This window comes from Mastomys coucha, unplaced genomic scaffold, assembly GCF_008632895.1.
Source record: "Mastomys coucha isolate ucsf_1 unplaced genomic scaffold, UCSF_Mcou_1 pScaffold20, whole genome shotgun sequence".
Lineage (NCBI taxonomy): Eukaryota > Metazoa > Chordata > Mammalia > Rodentia > Muridae > Mastomys > Mastomys coucha.
Window position 1 is genome coordinate 90,359,547 of NW_022196903.1, and position 18,983 is coordinate 90,378,529.

At 39.9% G+C, this 18,983-nt stretch overlaps 1 protein-coding gene across 3 annotated transcripts in view; it reads left to right on the plus strand.

Moving 5' to 3' along the window:
* The window catches only part of Tafa1 (TAFA chemokine like family member 1), a 510,281-nt gene that overhangs the window by 374,775 nt on the left and 116,523 nt on the right, over positions 1-18,983 (plus strand). For all 3 annotated transcript variants that reach the window (XM_031382684.1, XM_031382681.1, XM_031382683.1), the window contains one exon: positions 16,875-17,015. In XM_031382684.1, coding sequence (XP_031238544.1) covers positions 16,875-17,015 — 141 coding nt within the window. The remainder of the gene's footprint in view (positions 1-16,874; positions 17,016-18,983) is intronic.

The window sequence follows — 18,983 nt, forward strand, 5'->3', positions numbered from 1 at the left end:
ATAGTCATCCTCTCATCTATAAGGGGAAAGAGGCCTATACCCAGTAAAGTAGATGCTTAAAATCCTTTGCATTATTGAACAGATTCTCCACAAGCAAAATCTATGTTTTCACAATTGAAAATTGAATAAATACTAGTGACCCTTGATGATCTTCTTGGTTAACTAGATTCAAATGTCAAACTGGGTGGTCATTTTTACTTTGAAGCTCCTTCATCCTTAACTTAGAACACATGGCCAGGATATAAGAGGTGATAACAAGCTGATAGACACATGGTCCACTTAAACTCTGCAATAGGTATCTACATAGCAAACATAATGACTTAGAGTACCACATACTTATTACCTCATAGTGCCCCTAGTCTGAGCATGATTTAGAAACTTTCTTTTCTTGGCATCTCACCAGACTGTACACAGGTGCAAGCTCAGGCCATGTTCTCATCAGATGGCCCAGAGTAGAAATGAAGACTTCTACCTCCCAAGGGTGGTGATTAAATATCTTTTGTCTGAATTAGAAGCTTCCTATTGTCTTGCTGAAGAGGTCAGGGACCACTCAAGAATCTTACAGATTCTTTAGTTCCATTCCCAATGTACATTTCTTTAAAGCACCAACCATCCATTTATTCAACCCCAGCAATGGAGACTCCATCTACTTATATCTGATGCTATATTATCAGAAGGGTATACTTCATCAATATTTAAAGGTAATGCAACCTAATTTTAATCTTGGTATGTATGCATGGGTGTGTAGGGGCCTCTGATGGGTCAATGATGGACATCTTTCTCAATCACCCTCAGCCTTATTTTTCAAGCCTGGATATCTCCCTGAAACTGAAACTGGCTGACTCAGCTAGAGGAAGTAGCTGATCAGCAAATGAGGATTCCTCCATGTTCATTCCACAGAACTGGGATTATAGGTATAGATCCCAAGGGTGGCCTTTTCAAATGTAGTTATGGAGGACTGAACCCAGGCCCTTATAGTTATGTGGCAAATAATTTACCTAATAAACCATTACCCCAGCCCTAGTTTTGGGAATCACATACATGTATTGTATTGGTTAGAACAAAGTCACAAATCCCATTCTTGTCAAGGAGAAAGAGTTATAAAGGGAAACAATGTGAGGCCACACTAGACTCTACATTGGCCTAAGTTATTCTTCCAATACACAGAAGTTCAAAGTGTGTGGGAGGGTATATGCACATGCTACAGCGTTTTATAGAATGACTTTAGCAACCCCAGATTTTGGTGTCTGGGGTGTTTTATATCAGGATTCTAGAGCCAGTTTCCCATGGACACTGAGGAATGTATTTTGTTGACAACATTAATTTCCAGAGTCAGACATCCTGCTGACCACTTGAGATAATGTCATCAGTGAAAACATGTATGACCACTGCCCTTTGGGGTTTTGATTTCTTATAACAAGCAACGCTAAAATGTTTAGCACATATTTTAAAAAGTGTGATGGCGGATGTGCCAAAGTGAAGGTCATAGTGATTTGAGAGTGCAGTCTGAGAGGAACAAGGTACCACTGACCTAACTGAGAGGGTAAGAAAGGCTTCTCTGGGGAGATGTTAGCTAACACAGAATACTCAATTTAAACACCTGCCTACAAAGAAAAGAGAAAATGGAAAATGGTTTTCTTGATATTTTTAGCACACCTGCACTTCCTGGCTCTTTGTATTGTAACTGACCAAAAAAAACCGTTTTTATCAAATTCAAAATCAAGAGAAAAAAGTAAAGGGATTGCTATTGCTCCCAGCTTCTGGCATAGCTGCAGCCAAAGGTGCAAAGCTCTAACAATGGTGTTAAGGGAAGCTTCTGCCCCTCCACCAGGTGGATTCCACTCACTTTCAGGTCTCTTTACTGTAGCACTAAGGTAGGAGCAAGGTCCAGCCATATCTCTCAGTCAGTGGGGTAGTAAAAGTTGTCTTCTTTTCCAAGGACACATGTTCTGTGGTTGGATCTCAGAGCGAATGATTTGGATCAGCTGCCGGAACGGTTAGTAGCCCTTTGGCATCTAGGGATGGCAGGATCAGCAGTCAGTACCAGGTCTTAAAGGACTGAATTATAGAAAGTAGGCCCTGAGCTAGGAATGAGGAAGAAAAGATTCTGGCTTCACCAAGACAGAAAACAAAAGGAGCAGTAGCAGGCCAGAATCTGCTGTGGAATGGTGATGTCACACAGTAGTGATGACAGTAGTCACACTAAATCATAAAAACCATCGTTGGTATTCTTCCTCGTACAAACTTGTTCTATCATCTTCACAAAATGATACCTTAAACACCCTTCTTTGCCATAGCTACCCCATCCACCAAGAAAACCTAACTCTGCAATTTGAAAGCGGACTGAATGAATTTCCTCGATAGCAGGGCTTCTAAAACAATTAACATTCTTCCCTCTGCCCTTCAGTCTACCCTGAAATTCAGTGTGCACGCACACATGCAAGCATGCCTCTGCTTGCAGGAGGTCCATTAAAGGGAGGCTCATTTCAAGCACAGATGGTCCCCCTGGTAGCTTTGTGTCTGCCTGTGGCCAGCCTAAGTGAATTCAGGTGGCCTTAGACTTCTGATCACATCCATGCAGCTAGGGAGGAAATGAAACCTTGTTTATCATCTTGATAAACCGTCTCTCTCAATGCCTCCGGATGCCATATGCAACGCGGTGGAGTCAAATACTATTAAATTGTCATCACTGTCAGAAAGAGAAGTAATAAGTTTCTCTACCTGAGTTATCCTTAATGACTTCCACCATGTGTAACACAGATCAGCTCCCGTTTGCCTTCTTTTCCTTTAAACGTGTGTGATGCTTTGATCTCCCTGCCTGTCATTGTGAAGCTCAGTCTTGTATTATAAATAAATACAGACTTTTATTATTACCTCTCAGCCAAGCCTATAAAATACCAAGATGACAAAGGGTCAGACTCAGCCAGCACGAAGCAGACATATCTCCTGAGAGTGGCTCACAGAAAGCAGAGATTTGGAAACTCTCCTTCACGGAGTCAAAGCTTTGGAGGTGTGTCCAGCCATCATTATCACCGTGCTCAAACACATTGGTGGGAGTTTCAGAGGCACACTATAGGTGAAGTGTACATCTCTTTCAGTCTCATCATCTTAAAAGGTAATGATTGGCTGTATGGTCAGCAAAAAGTCCTCCCTGCATCTTTGGCTTCAAAACCAAACAAACGGCATCTATTAGTTGATCATAAGACATGCTTCAATAAGTGTGAGCTTGGTTTTTAGTTAATCAGGAGCAAGCACTCTGGAGTGGCCACTAACTGAACTAAGAATGCCAAACCTTGGCCTATTTGCCTGATCTGGTTCAGCATTAGACTTGTATGGATGGACTAGAGGCTCAGAACACCCTTTACAGTTTTGGATGCCTGGAGAAAAGTAATCAAAAGGAGATGATTTATGACACATCAAAATTACATGAAATTCACGGTTCTGTTTCCATAAATAACACTGGAGTGGGCAGACAGCCACGCTCACCTGTTCACGTACTGCTCAGAGCTATTTCCATGATACAACAGCACAGTTTGGCAGTTGCCCTTACCAGAAAGCCCACAAAGCAGAGATTATTTACAATCTGGACCTTTATAAAGAAAGGTTGCTGACCTCTGATCTAAAATATGGCTAGTGGCTGCACCGACAAAAGGAGCTCCCTAGAGAGTTTTGCACAGTCAATTAATTCTCAGCATGGTTGTGATGTGACTGTTACCTTAATACCCAGTTGTCTAACCATAGCAAACTTCTATCACCAGCCTTAAAACAAGAGGAGGAAGAGCTATCAATAAATATCTGCACTATCTGGAGCAGACAGTAGGTCTAGACTAGTAAAGCAGACAGCAAGAGTCTATTCTCCTCTCTTGCCAACATTTTGCTTGTGTTTGTTCATTCATCTTCACTACAACTCATTAGAGACTAGAGATTAGACTTCCCTACTGTGTTGATCAGGATAGAAAGGAAAGAAATCACCAGGATTTTTTGAGATAAATAATATTTAAGAAAGCATGAGAATGGTATCAAAATCATGTTAGCATGGCTCCCAAGCCTAATCTCAATCACTAAGACTGTAATCATCTTATCTATAAATATGTACATCTGAGATTTTTAAAAATGTCCATACCTGTGGGTCATGACCCCTTTGGGTGTTGAAGGAAACTTTCATAGGAGTCACTGATGACCTATTGGGAAAAAAAACGATGTTTTTTAAATTATGATCAATGACATTAACAAACTTACAGTTATAAAGTAGCAACAAATATAATTTTATAATTGGGGATCACCACAGCATGAAGGTTTGCAGCATTAGGAAGGTGGAGAACCACTGCCAAAGAGACTTCTTCCTGACAAAATCCTGTATTATAAAATCCAAGAGACATAAGCAAAATACCAATTTCTTGTTTGTTTATTCATTTGCTTAAGAGGTTGCAAGCAATTAGCCCAGGAAAAAAGTAACATATAATGTGTGGTATGTTGTATATGGTTTCCATGTTTCATGAATGCTGAATAAAGGGTTTGTAATTTAAGCTCATTTTGTGCCTAAGTAAGAAGATCTGCCAATGGAGACCAAGCTCTAAAGTGAGGATGTATCTTTCAGAAGATGGTGTCTTCTAATGACTTTACTTTGTTTATCTGACATCATGTTTTTATCCTCTTGGCTTCGTATCTAAACCAATTCAGTGATGCTGGCCTATGAGCATGTTCATCACAGCATGAGGAGAAGTTGCAACTGTGAGCAGTGATGGGCTATGAGCATTACTTATTAGTTGTTCTTTTATGTTCTCATGAAGATGCTTGTGCATCATCACTGTGGTGTTCCTATCAATAGCCATCATATTCACCCAAGGAGGATCATAGGAAAAACTCAGTTAAAGAGATGTTTTAAGACCATAAGTATTGTTGCGCTTCTATACTGTTTTTATTCCAAGTTATATTCATCTTTGGATGTCATTAAATATATGTAATGAGGAATACAGACCCCAAATGAATGGCATGTTAAGTGGACAATCTGAGAATGGAAAAAAGAAGCACTTAGACTATCCACTGTTACACATGAACAGTTCAAATATACGTGGCCCTCAACAGGAGGCTCCTAAAAGCTGAAACATAAATGTAGTCACTTTCACCAGTCTGAAATCTGTTCTTCCACCATCACCCAGTACAAATGTCCCTCTTTCAGTGTTATTTTTTTTTAAATCCCATTTTTATATTGGTAAGAAGAACTTGTATGCTGCTTTTTTTTTTTTTTTTTTTTTACATTTCCCATCAACCCTCTAGTAGTCTCAATAGTCCTTAAAGAGAGAACATTTTATTTTATTTCCAAGGGGCAAATACTAAGAAGGCACAACTTTGTCACCTCAGTTCTCAAGCTGAGTAACCTGAGACAGGCTTATTATTTGAAATATCATTTCAGTATTAATATATTCAACCCCAGTGTCACTTTTTCATACAATCTGAGGGAAATTAACATAGCCACAAGAGTTCCTCCTTTGAAATAGTATAGCTTGTTTCTTGTCCAGAAATTGTTTCCATATCAAACTAAGCCTTGAAGGCTACCAAGGAGAAGGAATCTCAGATCATTGCCTGGCTAATCCAGCAAGCTTGGTTCAACTATGTAGCTGAAGAACCTCCTCAAGAGATTTAGACCAAATCTACTTTATATAGAGTGGTAGGCAGAGATGTAGTCTTAGCTTATGTCCTGACAACAGTAGTAGAGTGCATATAATTCCTGAATGATAGCACAGGGAAGCTAAAGAAGGCAGATGCCGATATTCTGTCTCTAGAGACTTTCATGGATGAAAACTCTTTTTGGAGAGAGAGGGTTCCCATTTATTTGTTTTTTTTTTCAGCCACCCAATATTCAAATGATTATGTTAGAGGTGATAAGTAATTTCTAGCATGACAGTAATTTAAAATGTATTAAGGGTAAGTCTGAACCAAGCATATTTTGGGGATGAATAATAGAGATGTAGATGTGTTATATGCTCTGCTTCATTTTAACAAACAAAAATCCTCAGACAGTTCAATTTGATGTCCAGCATACTACAGGGACTACAATCCTCAATGTCATGAAAAGCCTTTTTTTTATTGTAAAGGAAGAAAAAAATCCTACTTTATTTAAGGAACCGTCAAGAATCATTGATGTTTTTCTCTCTAAGTTTATTGTTGCATCTTTAGGTAAAATTTATTTCTGTGGGAGTAGAACCATTAATAAAAATGATTCATGCAGTTGATTCTACTGCATTCACAGTATAAGTCATTTCTTTTTTTTTTTTTTTTTTAATAGGAATCTAGTGAATGAGATGAGTTACTTGGGTGTTACTTTAGTATTTTATTTCAGGGAGAGTTTAAGAACTGAATACAGTCACCTAGTTACTAACTAGATAGAGAGGAGAAGATGCCCACGCAGTTGGCACATGATCCCAGGAAAAACACTGGGTGACTATTTTTTGAATCAATATTCCTATTTAATCTAAGATGATTCCAACAGTGTCAGTAGTACCAGATTTCCTTTAGTGTCTACTTTGCACCCAATGTTATTGTAGTCATCTGTCCACACAATTAAACCCTTTTGCCTATTTACCCTCAAAGCACCTTCATAAAGCAGATGCTGTCATCCACTTCTCAGTTGAGAAACCAGAAGAATGGGCTGAGAAGTAAGAAGCAATAGCAGATCCCAGGACTTGAACCTTAGCAACTAGCTTCTAGAATGTGTGGTGTCCCTGTTGTAGTATGCTGCATCAGATACTACTGTCCTGTCCAGATTCCTTCTTCTTTCCTTTTTTTTTTATTGGATATTTTCTTTATTTACATTTCAAATGTTTCTCCCTTTCTAGGCCTCCCCTTCGGAAAACCCCTATTCCATCCCTCCTCCCCCTGCCTCTATGAGGGTGCTCCACCACCCACCCACCCTCTCCTGTCTTCCCACTCTGGCATTCCCCCACACTGGAACATCGAACACCCTCGGGCCCAAGGGTTGTTCCTCCCACTGATGTCCACGTATGCGGCTAGCACCTTGAGTCCTTCCATGTGTACTCCTTGGTTGGTGGTTCAGTCCCTGGGAGCTCCGGGGGGTCTGGCCTGTTGACACTGTTGCTCCTCCATGGGGCTGCAAATCCCCTCAGCTCCTTAGTCCCTTCTCCATCTGGGACCCCGCGTTCAGTCCAATGGTTGGCTGCGAGCTTCCTCCTCTGTATTTGTCAGGCTCTGGCAGAACCTCTCAAGAGACTTCTTGGGATTCACAATAGCGTCCGGGTTTGGTGACTGTATATGGGATGGATTCCCCAGGTGGGGTAGTCTCTGGATGGCCTTTCCTTCAGTCTCTGCTCCACACTTTGTCTCCATATTTCCTCCTGTGAGTAATCTGTTCCCCCTTCAAAGAAACACTGAAGCATCCACACTTTAGTCTTCCTTCTTCTTGTGCTTCATATGATCTGCGAATTAAATCTTGGATATTCTGAACTTTTGGACTAATATCCACTTATTAGTGAGTGCATATAACAGGCAGTTTATATTGCATACATATTTACACACAAAATGGCTTATTTTTCATTGTAATTAGCTTCTTCTTTTCTTAGTCTAACTTGTACATGCTAAGAGTCCTGGGACAGAGGAGATGGTAATTTATTTGACTTTAAGCTTAAATGCATCATGCAGCCATTTTGCGCTGTTCGACAAGACTGTGCCTGAACATCCATTAGTGTCTTTGCTGTCAATGCTTCATGGACAGAGACACTTGGAGCTTCCTTCCAGCCCATTGGGTCAATAAAACATTTTTAACAGAGTCTTAAATATGCATTTCTGACATCCGCTACAATAGGTTCCTAAAGAGCTATTTTTAAGGCCTGATCAGGAAGTCCTAGAAAAATGAATTGCAAAGACTCTGCTTTATCTTACATAGTACAGCTTTTCAAGAAAGGAACTACTTGAAATAAAGTGGAAATTTAAGTATCCAATTAATCTTGTCAATCTTAACATACTTCAGCCTAGGTTTTATTAATTTCCTCCAAATATTGCTTTTGATTGTGTCCTAGTTTACTTTCTATTGCTGTGATAAATATTGTGATCAAAGCAACTTGCAGAGGGAAGGGTTTGTTTTATCTTACAGGTCGCAGTCCACCTTCAAGCAAAGCCAAGGCAGGAACTTACAAATGCAAAAGAAAGCAGAACCTGAAGCAGAGAGTGTGGAGAAAGGCTAATTACTGGCTTGTTCTCCAGCTCACAGTCAGCTACTTTTCCTTTACAGCCTAGGACTACCTGCTTAAGAATAAACCACCACTTACAGTGGGCCTGGCCCTTCTACATTACTAAATAATAAAATGCCCCACAGACATGCCCATGACCTATCACATAGAGGTAATACCTCAGTGGAGGTTCCTTCTCATTTGTCAAGTTGCAAATCAAGATTAGTTATTATAGACCTTAAATGTGTATCCTTGCTTGACCATTGGTAAAGACACATGTTTCAAAGGAGTGTGTGTGTATGTGTGTGTATGTGTGTTTGTGTTATTTGCTAAATCGTTTCTTAGTTATTTTATTTAGAATAAAATGGGTTTTCACATTTTTGATTCTACAAAAAACCAAAGTTCCAAGTTGTTTATTTTGTTTGCTTTTTGTTTTTGTTTTGTTATGTTTTTTATTGGAAAGTCACTTCTTTGCATAAGATATATTTATCATGTAATTTCATCCTTGAAAAAGATCATACAAAGACCATTTTTAGAAATGTTTCCAAAAGATTAATTTATTTGGGAAGGACTGTAAAAGTGGGGATCTGAGAAGAGTTAGGGGAAGGTGGTGATTTAATAGGATAAAAATACATTGTGTACATGTATAAAATCCTCAAAGAATTAATGAAAACATAATATTTGATAAAAATTAACATTTCACCTTCCTTCACATGTACCAATTCTTTCCTTTCTGTACTCCCCGTCCATTCCCTTCTTCCCTTCTCTGTTTCTTCCCTTTCCTGTTTCCATCTATTATAGACATTTAATCAATTATATCAATTTAGAATATGTGCCATGCCAACCCTTTATAACAAAAGTGCTCATTAGTTCAAAATGAAAATTGTGCATCCTGAATGTTATTATGGGAGAATTGTGTGAAATGTAGGAATGTATTTCAGGAAAGTATTTGCATATTGGTTTAGGAAGAGCACTCAAGGGAGATCTTGAATGATGAGGGTGCAGACACATTCACACACACACACACACACATACACACTAGACACACACCTACCATAGACACACACACCATATATACACATATACAACATATATACAGCTATCATATACATACATATACCACATACACTATACATGCACACATACCACACACACGTACACATTTGCACACACACACACACACACACACACACACACACACACAGAAACAGAGACAGAGAGAGAGACAAAGAAACACAGAGAAAGAGTAAATGCAGAAATTGCACATGTTCATTTTTTGTTGTTTTTGAGGCAATTATTGCACAAAAGCAGGCTTTCTGGGAAAGAAAAGCATTTCTCTGTATCTTCTTTCCAATTCTTCTCTTTCCCAGAGAGCTCACTCTTGTAATAATTTGAATTGTTCCACCATGCTTCTTTATCTTGGTTGTAAGCCATCACCACACAAATAAACACTAAATATCTAATTTCTTAACATATGAAGAGGAAATAGACTCTAGAAACTTCCCACAGGATCGTTTTAAATTATTTTTTTCCCTCAGTTTATAACCCAGAATGAATCAGTTGCATACTATCTAAGCTACTTTTAGTAGATTTCCAATCTGGGGGCAAGTGCTGGTTGTGATGACAAGCTTCAACTCAGCTTTTAATCATCCACCTGCCAGTCATTCCTAGACTTTTCTTTCCTTTTCCATCATGATACATAATTGTCATCAGTGGGGAGTCCTTTTAAAAGAAACATTCTCCTTAGCAATTCATCTCCCTTGGGTTTCCTCTCTTGTATAGAGTAAGACAGTGATGCATGGAGCCAGGAAAGAGAGATTGTAGCTTGGAGCATTTGGGCTTGGCAGAGAGTTGATGTTGCCAAATATAATCTTAAAACAGTATCTTCTTTTCACCTTTGGGGGCATTAGAAATTTTCTTCTCCTGTTAAGAATAAAGTTGATAATGCACTCAGAGCTCTGACAAACCCAAGAGATAGGGAAAGATGGTTAACAGAGAGATATCCCATGGGGTTTCCTTGCAAGGAATTTACCTTTCCTCCTAGGTGAATGCTGTGAAGAGGGTGAGAGGAGAGAGACTCTATTGAAGGTCTGTAATGGAGGGAGAAATAGGAGGTTGCTGTGCACTGAACATACTTGGTTATTTGAGATTGACCTACACTAACCAGGCACTTCCTGTGCTGGAAAACAACAGGACCCTTTATAAAAGTAAATTCCAGGTATGAAGCTGCAATCTTATAGATACCTTATCTTAGAACTGTGTTGTAGAGTTAAAATGAGGATATGAACAGCAATTTGGAAATCTGAATTGCACAGACCATATCCAAACTGTTATTTGCAAGGTATCGCTGTTGTGACTTAATATGATATCGCTCCTGTGAAAAACTGGCTGGGCACATGGGTGTTGGGCACAAACCAGAAGAAACCATTTTCCAAACAATCCATATGCAAAAGGGGAAAGTCCGATTTTCTGAGCTCTTAAAGGACTCTGCTTTGACAAGCCATAGATCATCTTGAAATCATTTAGACTTGGACAAAGATAAAATTTGGGAATGGATTGGCAATGGCGCCACAGAAAAGGCTGAGAAGCAATTACATGACAAATGTTGTTGCGATTTGAAATAACATTGGCATTTACATTTAAAGGGACAGTTCACTGGGCATTTCTTAAAATGCAAGTAATGTTAAATAAAAGGGTCCTATTTCTACCTTTTAGAAAGGATTATGATAAGCTGACTCTTCCCTTGTATTGTGGTGTGTGTGTGTGTGTGTGTGTGTGTGTGTGTGTGTGTGTGTGTTCTCCTTTTTGCAAGGAACCAGCTGGTGTGAACAATAGATTTTTATCATTTCTGTGATTGTAATACAAACCCACGGTTTTACTTTGCTAGAATTTTGTCAGTGTTTCATTAAATTTTGCATGGTCCAAATTAAACATAGGATGCTGCATTCACTAAGAAATATTAAATATAGATCTGGGTGGGGAACCACATATACATGGTTACTCTACTTTATTTACTATGCCAAAGACATCAACCTTTCTTAATTATATTCTATATCTATGTGCCTCTCAATCTACCCATCAAGTACTTGGTACTTAGTACTTGTTTTGGACAAATGATAACTGGATAAGTAAAATTGCTTTCACTCATCCTGAGTACTAGTATTACATGCTGAGTACTAGCATTAAAAAATAGTTTGCTGTGCTAAATTTTCAGGAACTGCTATAGCAGACTCCTTTCGTGTAGTGAAGGCAGCTGGACCCCGTTATAGAACCTATAAAGCCCACAATCATAACATGAGGGAAACTTTTCCTATCAAATGTTTAATATTCTCATTTTGTCAGCATAAGCAAATGGCCCAGGGTTATACAATCAGCTTGATTTGACTATTGGATTATTCTGGGGCTCACTGCTTTGGCTCAACAAGGTGCCCTGTGAGCTCCAGGGATCTACCTGTTTTTGCTCTGACAGTGCTGTGCTATTGCTACCTACCATCCTCCCCTCTCACATACGTGCTGGTGATCTGGACTAGTTCCCAAGGCTCCTGTGACTAGTATTTTACCTTCTGAGGCAGCAGTCCAACCCAAGGTAACTACTTTAGTGCCATTGCTGTCTCCACTTGTTGCAGGACTCTTTTGTTCTCTGGGTGTCCATCTTCCTAGCTGTCTTTAAGCAATTCTGAAAACACAAGTAGACTTCTGTTCAAAGCATTTTTGAACCCTGATAATATGCCAGAAATGAATAACATAAAATGATAGGGAACCCTCTCCATAAGAAGCTTACAAGCCACAGAGGGACACGGGCAGTAAGGACAATAAATAAATTGCACACAGCATTTAAAGGTAACAGGTACTCCAGGAGAGGATGCAGATCAGACAGAGGTCAAAGGAAGGAGTCTCATGTGCGACTGCTAAGGAAATTAAGATTTATTTCAATAGAGTAATCAATTGAACATCTTACAGAGTGGCATCCGAGCAAAGATGAAAAGGATTAAGAGTGAGCCAGAGATCTTCAGGAAGAGTGTCCCAGTGAATGTGGGAATGCCTGAGAAGGACTGTGCCCAGCACGTTAGCTTGATTGCCCTAGGCAATATGACCAATGTCCGTGGAAGAGGCAGAAGAGCAAAGAAGAGCAGTGGCAAATGAGGGAACACACGGGTGGGACAAAAGGAATTCTGGACACTTATCTTTGATAGCTTCTATGAGAGAGATGACAAACTTCTGGATGCTTTTGATCAGTGAAGAATTGCTGTTTTTTTTTTGTTTTTTTTTTTTATAAGATGCCAACTCCATGAACTTTGTAGTCTGAGGAACTGGAGCCACTCTTCTGTGCCTCTAGACAAGTTATTAGTTATAAGTGGGACTTGGGTATTTCATCTATATGCTGGGGGAGGTAGGGGGGAATACAATGTAAGGCTGCTGGTTCCCAGCATGCTAGACTCATGATCTTGTATGTCTATCATAGCTGCTGACTTGACTGTAAATCAAATAAGATTCAAAGTGCCTCCAGGGAGCATCCACATACCTTCTGCTATTTTCCATCACAAGTGCTGCTGCTATCTGGTATTAAAGTCGTGTAGTCACTTAAATTTGTGGTACTTTCATGAAGTGTCAACCTAGCTATTACTGACTTGAGTGAAGGTAGTTGTAGTTGACAACTGTTAGCTAAAGCAACATAATCGTGAGTGTCTGGTGAGGAAGTAATGTATCATTGGCCTTGTTCCATTAACTCTGACCCGAGACCCGTGGAGATAGGGAGATACTTTCCCTTCACCCACCTTCAAACTTCACTGTTGGCTGCTGTTCAGTATTGTGCTGTGATGTTTGTCCCTCCTGCCTGCCTGGCCACCTTTCTCTTCTCCAATTCCTCCTGTACATAGCTGCCAAAGAGAGGGCACTGAAGTAACACCCACATGGGAACTGGCCATTGTCTTTCCAAATTGCTATTCAAGCCACACTGCAATGGAATGACTCTCCTGGGAGAAGGATGAGGAACCCCCCTCCACTTTAATCTTGTCTTCACTGGCCTATAAGCCTTAGTTCATTATTTATAGTACATTTCTGAAATGCCCCAATCATTGCTTTGGAGAAATGGTCAATTATAACATGAAACAATGACTTGTATAAGATCATTCTAGAGCATCTTGAAGAGCCAGGAAGTGAGGAAGTGTTCAGAATAAAGACCAAAACAAAGCAAGCTTACAAAGGTTGCTGTGGCAAAAGGACATAGAAGCCAAAAGAAACCTTACAATAATGAAAGCTAGGATGTTTGAAGCAATTAAATGACCCCATACTACATTATAATACCATGAATAATTACAATACATGAGTATACATAGATATAAATAAGTACATGAAAATGGAGATAAAGAGACCAAGGTCATGCAGAAGAATTCTGAATACTTTTATTCATTTTCATAGTTTCAAGGCCCAGACTGTAATTCCTCAGTTTCTAAGGGTGGAAAGGGTAGACTGTTCACAGCAACTTCCTTCCAAGGAGTATACTACAAAGGGGGAAGTAAGGAAAAATACAATAGCAATGGAAAAATCTGACAACTACTGCACCAGCCTGGTGACCAGATTCAGCATCAGTAAGTCAAAGCTGATTGTTAGTGTATACCTATGATAGGATGGGACCAGAGTAGATTTACCTCTCCAGTCTTCCTCCCAAAATACATAACCTTGTTCTAGTCATAAGAAAAGCAGACAAAGCCCAAATGGAAGACACTGAAAAATGCCTCACCAGTCTACCCCCAAATGTCAAGGTTATCAAAAAGCAATTGAATGTTTGAGAAAATGTCACAGCCATGAGACACCCAGGGAGACAAGGGAAATGAACACAATGTAGTCTGTCTCGTTGGACCCTGGAGTAGAAAAGTTTAGAACTAAGGAAGTCTAACAGAGCTTAGAATTTGGTTAATGCAAATGTGGTAGAGAGTGTGAACCTGGAGTACCTTGAGGAGTCAGAAAGCCCAGCAAACGTAGTGTTTACCATGTGTCAAGGTGATGCACAAGCCAATGAAAGGGCTCCCAGCCATCAAAGCCAGAACATATTAAGCAGGCAGGGATTATCGAACTGGATCATAATGCCAGGGAAAAATAAGCATCAAATGCATTAAAGAAGATGTCAATAATTAGATAATACAAGCAGGAAAGTGTAGCATATTTGGGGCGTCTTGATACCATCTTCATAAATTTTCTGAAAGTCTAAAGTTACTTTGTATTAATAAAATGAGTTTTTTAAAAGATGCCTCAGGTTGTCATATTATGAGGCCTGCTCTTCATAACTGCCATTACAGCCTCATCTTATATTTTGGAATCTTGGAAATATTGTATGGAGTCTCCATACACAAATGCATCTCTTATTCTACCTGTTTACCAAACCTGGGACTTACACTATTGCTATTAATGTTAGTTCATATATTTTACTCAGTCATTTAGATAAGACTTCTATACATCCTCCATGTTGGTATGTCTAAGAAGAAATAAACAATAACTTTACCAAACCTGGGACTTACACTATTGCTATTAATGTTAATTCATATATTTTACTCAGTCATTTAGAAAAGACTTCTATACATCCTCCATGTTAGTATGTCTAAGAAGAAATAAACAATAACTTTTATCCTGTCTTAGTTTACAGCTTGGCTGGAAAGGGCAAAAATCACTAACTACAAGGCACTTGGAAATGCATGAAGAACTAAGAGAATAAATAGTTGTGGAGGTGATGAGGCACTCTCTAAGGAATTGATTTTGACATTGTGCTCTAAATAAAGCTCATGGGCATTCTCTCTCATACACACATGCACACACACACATACATGTAAACATGCACTCATGAACATATGTCTGTATTATTACCTATATATGCATGTATTCCCTTCTCTTTCTTCCCCCACCCTCCTTCTTTCCAAATTTATGTGTGCATGCATGTTGGAGGAAGGTGGAGTTGGATGGATTGTCATTACAAGATAAGACTTCATGGCTTTTCCTATGTGCTGGAGTGATGAAGGTGCATAGGAGCTAAGAGACACTATTTCAGAAGAGATCATATATGCCTAGACAGGAAAGAGAGTAGTTGAACTTGAAATGTACAAGGTTCTGACTTTAGTCCTCACCATTTTCAAAACCAAACAAGAAACAAAACCAGAGGAATGTCCATACAGAAATCCCCTCTACAACTCGGTGACATTGTTGTAGGCTTTTAATCATGTATCAGGCTCACTGGTAACCCCTGTTGGTTACAGTATGCTCCCTTGTTTCTATCCACACAGCTTCTCCTGCAGGTATGGTGATTGTTATTATTCACACTTTCGAGATGAGGAAACCAAGACCTTCACATACTAAGGAGACAGAGTAAAATTCAAATGAAAATTAACTGAGCTAAACTTTGGAACCTTCCCTTCTTTTGTGGAAGACCGAACTAGCTACCTTATGTTGGGTCACTTGGGTAGGTTTCTTCAAAGGCAGACAAAGGTTTCTCAATACTGTTGATATTTTGTGCCAGGCTCTCCCTTGCTGCAGCAGGCTGTCATGGAGTATTGTAGGATGTTTAATGACATCCCTGCTCTCTCCCCATAGAATGCAAGTAGCATCTTGCTCCCCCTAGTAATCCCAGGCAACAAACTGTCTCTAAACTTTTCCACTTATCAATGGGAGGGAACCCCATCATGTCCTGGTCTCACTGTACATAAAGCACAGTGTTGCTACCAAGTTCTAAAAGAGCAAATTGCCTTAATTATGGCCTTTTGCTTGTTGTTTTTCTGTTTCACACTTCCCTATGTGCCCTTACATGTCTTCTATGTATCTGTTCAACAGATTCTTGTCGTTAGAGTTCAAGACCATTAAAGTTCTTGACCAGCTGTAAGCTAGCTATGGCAATAAATAGCTGTAATTTAGAAGGCTGATGGAAAAAGATGATTAGTTTATAGGCAGCTTAACCACAAAAATATCCAAAGCAAAAGGAGTAACTTGATATTCACCAACCTTTACTGAGCCCCCAGCTTACCTCTGCAGCAGCTAGTACAGGGTGGAATCCATTAGGATGCCCATATACATGGATACATGCCTAGGAGACCCCTAACAATTTAAATGAAATCCTGTGGCTAGCCATGCCATAGAAAGCACATACCATTTCCTTCAGAAATTCTCCCTTTCATTTGTGCGTGTTGCCTGGGTTTGGCAATGATTCCAGACTAGATTTTCATTCAGCTCCTTGACATGGACAGGCAATGGGAAAGAGAACAGTATCCTGGCCACTTTCCTAGCACCGTGGGTTCTGCATCACGGGCATTCTTTTGCTCATCAGTAGTGGATGTTCAGGGAATCTTAAATGCACACAGGACAGGTAAGAGTGCGCAGTACAGTGCATCTAAATCAGGTGGTCTCTTTACTTGGCATTTTAGCTGCAGGCATTTGCTGCTCCACTGATTTCTATTACATCCAGCCCAGAATAGTCACATCTTGAGATGCCCATTAATTCGATGGTGTTCTTCACTGTTTTCAGTACAGCAGTGAGATGCCTGTGTTCTCTGAGGCTGTACGGATCATGAAAGAGAGCTCTTCAGCAATTGCATTTCACAGAATCCCTCTCTAATTCCTTCCTTTTCTCCAAACCTGTCTGTATATTCTTATATGTCTAAGTAACCCTTGGGTTAGGTCTAATAGATGGTCCTCTTTTATTCTTTTTTCCAGAAGGAGGGACCTGTGAAGTGATCGCAGCCCACAGGTGTTGTAACAAGAACCGCATTGAGGAGCGGTCACAAACAGTGAAGTGTTCCTGTCTACCTGGGAAAGTGGCAGGGACAACAAGAAATCGACCTTCCTGTGTGGATGGTGAGCAATGGACTATTAGCACTCTCAAATGGGTGTTCATTCATGATGTCACTGCATACAATGTGTTTTCTTGTGTAAACTAGCTGTGGTTCTGGATCATGCTGGAGGCATATCTAAACTGTTAGGCAGTCAAATGCCAGAACTCAACATAGACATGAACTTTGCTTCCTTTGGTATTAGGTTTGACTGTCTACTCCAAAGCCTATGTTGAAAGCAAACTGCTATTGGATGCAGAAAGGTGAGGCCTCAGGGAGATGACTGAGTCGTAAGGCCTGCACCATTACATGTGAGGTTAATGCCATTTGAATGGGTGAATTCAGCCCCTTGTTGCCCTTCTTTTTCAGGTTCCCACTGTGTGGGGATGTACCACCAAAGGCCTCTGCCAGATCTTCATGGATTGATCTTATAAGTCCAACCTTCTAGAGCTATGGAAATTAATTTATGTTTGTAAATTACCTAGTCATAGGTGTTGTTAAAGCAGCAAACACACACACACACACACACACACACAGACACACGTACACACACATCTGGCTTGGGGGAGGGATAAGATAGCATTATTTTAATATTTTAAAAGAAAATTAAAGTAAAAGAATTTTAGGGCAAGAAGTGTGTGGTTTCTAACTTTATTTGGAGACTGTATAGGATGGTGACGGTGTTAATGATACAGAAGTTGACAGTACCTAATATTTATTTAAAAGGTATTTAGAGAGCACAGCTAGGTATTACTCTAACTGCTATGCATATATGTGTGAATGATCACCCTTGCTTTGAGTGTTCCTATGTGCCAAAATCTGGTACATGTTGCTCATATGATTTAATTTAATGCTACCAAAAATCCTACTAGTGTGACATGAGTTGTCTATTTCTGTGTTATAAGTGACACCCAAATATAATAGCTGAAAATATAAAACAATGGGTGAGAACTGTACTTCAATTGGTAGAATGCTTGTCTACCATGTGCAAAGCCTTGGGTTCAGTCCCCAGCAGGGCATAACCCTGGCTTGGTTGTGAACGTTTGTAATCCCAGTGCTTAAGAGGTAGAGACAGGGGATCAAAGTCATCCTTGGCTACATAGGAAGTTCAAGGCCAACGTGGGCTAAGCAAAAGCTTGTCTCAGATAAAGAGACTGAATTAAATTCTAAATCTTATCCTACCATGCTGGCAGATCAAGAATTAAACTCAGCTGGGAGATCCTGGCTCCAAAGCTCTTGTGAGCTGCAATTGAGATCTAAAATGGTGACTAGGGGTGGGGAACAGCTTTGCAATGGCTTGCTTGTACTGCTGTTGGCTTTTGTTCTCCACCATGTGGACCTCCCCATGGTAATCTTGGTATCTTTAAAACATGATATTAGATTTTCCCAGACCATCTGTAAGAAAAGCACACAAGCTCCAATGTCTTTTATGTTAAAACTTACCCTTCATTACTTTGTCACTATCCTATTGGTTACACCAGCCTACCCTCCTCAGTATAAAGGTAAGGTGCCAGAACATGAAGACAAACACATGAATCATCAGAGGCTGCATACCAGAAGAGGCTCTTTCTTCTTCCCAATGCAAACATAAAGAAACAGAGCAAGAACATTAGGATAATCCCCCCATACATGCTTTGAAAATCACTTCTTGTCTGACTTTTAAGGCCAGTATAACAGAATATTTTTTTGGGGGGGAAGGGAGTTCGAGACAGGGTTTCTCTGTATAGCCCTGGCTGTTCTGGAACTCACTCTGTAGACCAGGCTGGCTTCAAACTCAGAAATCCACCTGCCTCTGCCTCCCAAGTGCTGGGATTAAAGGCGTGGGCCACCGCTGCCCGGCAACAGACTTTAATCCCAATTCTTGCTGCCACCTTTAAGATAGTCTTATATGCTGTGGCCATGCAGTAAACCTGTGGTTCTCTGCAATTACCATAATTCTAAGGTGTAGGTGTGATTGGATCTCCTAATTTTTCACGAAAAGAATTGGGACTCA